At 33.2% G+C, this 5887-nt stretch overlaps 1 protein-coding gene across 1 annotated transcript; it reads right to left on the bottom strand.

The window, feature by feature from the left end:
* Positions 1-5383: 5383 nt before the first annotated feature.
* Positions 5384-5881, bottom strand: LOC116338376. The gene is made up of 2 exons (XM_031763582.1): positions 5792-5881; positions 5384-5723 (listed from the first exon to the last, which is right to left on the bottom strand). Exons 1-2 carry the CDS (start codon positions 5873-5875, stop codon positions 5418-5420), a joined length of 390 nt encoding a protein of 129 aa, XP_031619442.1. The 5' UTR covers positions 5876-5881; the 3' UTR covers positions 5384-5417.
* Between the last annotated feature and the right edge of the window lie 6 nt (positions 5882-5887).

The raw sequence follows: 5887 nt of genomic DNA, 5'->3' as shown, positions 1-5887 counted from the left end.
AAAAATTGAAATAGTATTTTTGATCAAATCGATTACGAGGAAGGGGGAAGAAATCTGGTCGAAAAACCCCTTCGCAAAAATTTTTACAATTGGAGAGAGGGAGTAGTCAAACCCCTCGGACGACTGCTTAGAAAATGTGATCAAAACATCCAAAAGTGTTTGTGACCGCTTTGTGATCAGAGTAGCATATATATACTCTTATATAAGCTGCTCATTGGTTACGTAATTGTCAAACTCATCTGCAGCTTACGTCAAAATTAAGTACTATGGTCGCTTGTGCAAAAGAATGCTCAAACTTTCGATGACAACTTGATTTTTGCAACGAAGTCGTAAACCGTCGAAATGTTGATGTAAATATTCCAATCACCTGATCCAAAGCCAGTTTGAAACAAAGGCAACGTCTTGTGATCAAATAATGCGAAAATTTATTACAGGTACAAAGTCAATATGTGACATTTCAGCTGAAATGAGAATTTGTGTAAAACAATTATTTTGGGCTAGATTTGCTTTCGGCAGGTTGCCGGATAAACTCATATTGACTTGTGTATCATTGATAAGTAAGCGGGTTCTTTTTTTCCCCTTCCCATTACATTGAAGTACAATATATGGTTTTATATTTCATTGTGTTTAAATAAGTTGATCCAAAAATCGAATAGAACGCACTGTGCAAACATACAACAATTTCAACCAATTTTTGAATGTTAAATTTCGAAACAACAGCACGCTGCCGCTCTATGGATTACATTGTTCTGCGCGCTCACATGCATGAGTACAAAGCGTATAATAGAGAAAGAGTGAGAGCGGACGCGCGAGAGTGAAAGAGAGAGAGAGAAAGGGAAAGAAACTGTATGCTGAATTCAATGGATTTACGAGCCAAGCTTGTTGCTGCAAATGAACAACATCATTCGCGTTTTAGATTATTAGAAAAGTTATGTATTGTTTGCGGCTTTGTTTACCCATTATTATTATTATTGTTATTATTGTTTTCGCCCGATTCCGTTTGCTTTTGATCGCGCGTCGAGAACAAGTGTGTGCTCGCGCGAACAATTTGAAACTTGGCACTGCCATTGAGTCGATATCGGTGTATGATTTTTAGTATACACGATTCGTTTGAAGTGTTTGGGCGCTGAATTGTTGCCCATGACCGTGCCAGTGCAAAACAGTGTATGTGCAACACAAATCTCTGCAAATGCACTTAACAACTAGCAAGAAGAGCAGCGAAGAAGATGAAAATAAATAAAAACATTGTAACATAGCTTCAATTACGTTGACAATTGTGCATATTGAGCCGGTTGTGACATATCGGTTAAAATTTCTTGTTATTGTTGTACGCTTTCGTTTCGGTTTGCACTTTTAATCTAATAAACAAAACTGAAAAAAAAGCGGAATCGAAAACCACACACACCCATCAATCTGGCGTTTATTTACTTTTGAGTGAATTGAGGACAAAGAAAGGTTGCTAATTAAATAAGGTTCTGACTGAAATTGTGAAAAGATAATAAAGAACATCCAAATAAAATCTATTTATACCGCAAAACAAAAAACAAACAAAAAACATTGAAATACAAAAAGAGAAATTGCGCTTTTTTATTACATCAGAAAAAATTCGGTCGAGTAATTATATTTCGTTCATTTACACATTAGAATTGAATGGAAATGTGATAAATAAAAGCCCAGGAAGAGATAAGATAATAACGATACACAAACATCGTCGGCGAAGTTGTCGTTATTGTTGTTATTCATTGCGAAATATTTTTTGAAGAGTACACAGTGAGACTATTCATTTTTGCAGGTAGGTTAAATTCTGCCCCTCACCTTCAACACTTTATTCATGCTTACAAAGTTTTGTTGTGGTTGTTGTTGTTGTTTTTTTGTCTCAATTCATTGCCAGCTGAATAGAGGAGTACACTTTGAGAGCATTGTTATGGTCTTTGTTTCGGTGTGAATTGATCAAGTTACTATGATTTGCATATTTTTCAATAAAATTTCATCATTGTAATTTTGGTGTATGGAATGGCACATCAAGCCCATTATTGCCTATTCAAATGTGAAACAACAATTAAATCGTTGACAGAGTTCATGATTTTAATTCAACTCACGGAAATGTGGTATAGTTTATTGGCCAGCAGTGATCATTTAGAGGTCATGGCATCATATTGATTTACATTAGAACCTTATTGAGATCTTAAAACCTTTCGCTTTATTTTGATTTTTTCTCTATCAAAAAAAAAATCGCGAAACTTCTGTTTTTCACTAAACTTTGTCTCTCTTCTGTATCCAACAAGAAAACCCGCCCCACGAAATATGGCGTAATGTTTTAAAGTGGAGAAGCCATATGGAAATAATTCTTAAAAAGAAATACAATTCTTGAATGTTTCTCATTCAATCGATTGTGTTGTTGCGATTCTCTTGTTCAATGGGAAATAATTGTACATGAGAACAAATGCATTTGGAATTCTCATTGAAATTCTAAATTTAATTAAACAGACGGTCGATCGGCAGTCACATATGTATTGCTGTTGTTGTTTCTTGTTTGTTTGTTTATATTCGCAACGCTACACTCGGTTCATCGTCGATCGTGCATTATATTATTATCGACCATCACATGGAATTGCCAATAGACATAATAATAACAATTAATCGGGCAATTAAACATTATGATTCTCACTGGTTTTTTTTTCTCATCCAATTTTACTCGATTGAAACTAGTTGCCAATGATCCTTATTGCCAATTTGACTATTCAAGTGTTTATTTACTGCATTGTTCAACCTTATTAGTTAAATTCATTTTAATATCAAATGTATAGTTTTCACATTGCACTCGTGCATTCCAAATTAATTCATTCGCCAGACCGACGGATTGTCTTCATATAGGTACTTATTTGATCGACAACGAAACTTTTAGTTGCCATCAATTTTTGATTGATTCAATGAGACTTTTGAAATGCATTTAATCGCTTCGGATTTCATGCTGCACATTTTTACATCAAAATAAAGACATATTTTGTCATATATAACCATTTAAAGTGTAAAATAATCTTAAAATGGACTTTTCATTATTTTTGCGCATTTTTGAATGTACAGTAGATTTGATATGAATTTTCATGAGCCGGTTGCTTTCTCACGCCTATAAGAGTCAATGCATGTGCAAAAGCGATTGAACATTGGTGCACATTTTGCATACAAAACAAAATGAATTAAAGTTTGTGATTAAACAATGTGGTCTGTTTGGAATTTTAACCCTTCTGCGGACACGGTGGGTTTATTTGATCCAGATCTTTTTCTCAAAAGTCGTAATTCCAAAATAATATTTGTAGAGGTATTCAAATCCATTCTAGGGGGTTGATTCGACCCCACAGACCTGCGGTCAGTAGCTATGTCTGTAGGTATAGTTCATATCGGGGTAACCTCTGCTCACTTTTATGATTTAACGTTTGATGTGAAAACAAAGTAACTAGAAATGGCGTGCAGAAAAGGCATTTTTTTCGTACGATATCAAATAATATTTTAGATGCTATAAAGTAGCTTCCGTTCGATTATTTGAAGTGATCCGTTACTGATTGCGTTGTGTATGCAGGAACCTGGCCTAAAACATAAAAATTTGTATAATTTACTGTTTGAAGTGGAATGTTACATCACGAAATGCGCGTGTATATTCATAAGAATAAAATCGACATTATCAGTAAATTTTGAACCATACACAATACAGTTTGCATTGATTGCGTGCCAAACGCTCATTTTATTTATTCCCCTTTTTTCGTCCGCCGATAAAAAATTCAGTGAATGAAAATTTCAATTGAATGCGGAGATAATTGATGACAATTGTCGATTCATAAAAATGGAATCTCTTTACTTCGATAATAAACACAAAAAAAAACAATCAACAAACAACAATGGGCGTTATTAATTCGGTAGCTTTTACTTTTTATAAAAAAAAAAAAAAAAAAAAAAATCGATTCCGTGTAAGAGACTCATAATTTTATTTTTTTATCAAGTGCATATTCATTGTTGCTATACGAAAAATCTGTCATCGCCATTTGGATTTAGTTCGGTGTGAAATGAATCGAGAAAATTGGTATGATCAACACAGAATGCGCTTTTTTTAAATCCAATCAACATGATTCGATACGTCAATCAATTAAAATGCAATAATACTCTTTTTTTGTATTTGCCGCAGTTATAAATTGGCGCAAGTTCAAATTCAAAATCAAACACAATATACATTAACGGCGGTGTGGATGATTATTATTCAAATATTTGTATTAAACTTTCATTGCGCAAACAAATCTAAACTAAACACTAATAAGTAGAATTTCCAATAAAAAACCACGCTCCTCTTTTAACGCATTCAAATGTCGTGACGTGCATCGCTGTTTAAAGATTTATCGGCGCTGGAATTAGATTAACTCATTTCCAGTACATAGTATCATTGTTGCCTGAACAAATTGGCATTTTTTGCAAATGAATTGATCAACAATGGTACCTGATGAAACACCTTTTTTTGCTCAAACAAAACCAGTGGAATCAATTTGAAATAACTTCTTCGAATTGAGCGAAAAAAAGTTACGTAGATAGAGAGAACTAGAGATTGATGTTAATATTGGCATGTGAATAGCAAAACAATAGAATGACATAATTTTCTAGACGTTCTATTATATTGAGCGATTAATATTAGTATTCTATGGTTTTGTGGTGAACTAATATTTGGATAGGGTTTGGTATGGTTTAAATGCGCTGTTTTCATGCATGCTTCAATTCATTTGAAAAAATGATTAACAGAAATATAATTATTTATGACATTAATGTTTGATGTCAGATTTCTAGGAGGAGGTGTTTTCAGAAAAAGAGAGATATTTTTCACATAAAATGTGTAATATACTCTAAATGAAGTAAATTGTTCATTGGGATTTTGAAATTCGTATCAAATTCGAAATTTTGAGAACAAAAAAAAGATTTTGCAAATAGGCCTTAAAATTTTTTTTATCTTTGTACACTTCCGATTTTTTTTTGTACAGTAAAGTACACACCTTGTACAGATGATTACAGCTTATTGATCATAAAAAAATGAGGTCGCGAAATTTTGAGTACATTGCCATTTTTATCTAGTGTGAATTCGTTCATTCCGCCAGGAAAAGATGAACTTCGCTGAATTCGCCAATTAAATTAAGTGAGTGAATTTTGATTCAACTTGAGTCATGGCTGCACCTATATTACTCAAGTGTTACTGCGTCTTTTTATTTAAAACCGATATTTTCATCGATATGTAAAAATGCGCAGGAAATTAATATCAGAGATGTTTTTTTTATTGAAATGCTTTTTTTTCTCTTAATTTATGTTATTGAATGGAAAATATGCTATATTCAAAAAGAAAATCTATGTTTGATTATAAAATTCTGCGAAGAGAAATGAATTTACATTTAGTATTTATCCCATACAAAAAGTGTGCGATGCGCCCGTTGCTTAATAATAATTAAAACAATTACAATTAGAAAACTAACAACAGCAATTGTGACGACCAGTGCAATTTCGCCATTGTTATTGACCGTTGCGTGACTGAATGATTTGACCCGTTGAAAATCTGTCGGCATCACAACACGAAATGATATATTCGATACATCGACTAGAGGCTCTGTTGCTTTATCAACGTTTGTATCATTTGCAATTTGACGTCGAATTCGGTTCGACGTAATGTGCGATTGATCGTCATCACAATTGATGTGATTCTATAAAAAGAAACAAGAATTGATGTGATTCAAAAAACGTTTTTAAAATAAATATTCTGAAAACATACCAAATGGCAATCACGTTGATCGATGCATCCAATAATTCGTACAGTCATAATCATTTCATCGCCACTTTTCATACCTTGAAACATGACCGCACGAAA

The sequence above is a fragment of the Contarinia nasturtii genome, unplaced genomic scaffold (assembly GCF_009176525.2).
Source record: "Contarinia nasturtii isolate CC-2019 unplaced genomic scaffold, AAFC_CNas_1.1 Cnas_scaffold_400, whole genome shotgun sequence".
Lineage (NCBI taxonomy): Eukaryota > Metazoa > Arthropoda > Insecta > Diptera > Cecidomyiidae > Contarinia > Contarinia nasturtii.
This window is presented reverse-complemented; position numbering and strand designations above follow the sequence as displayed.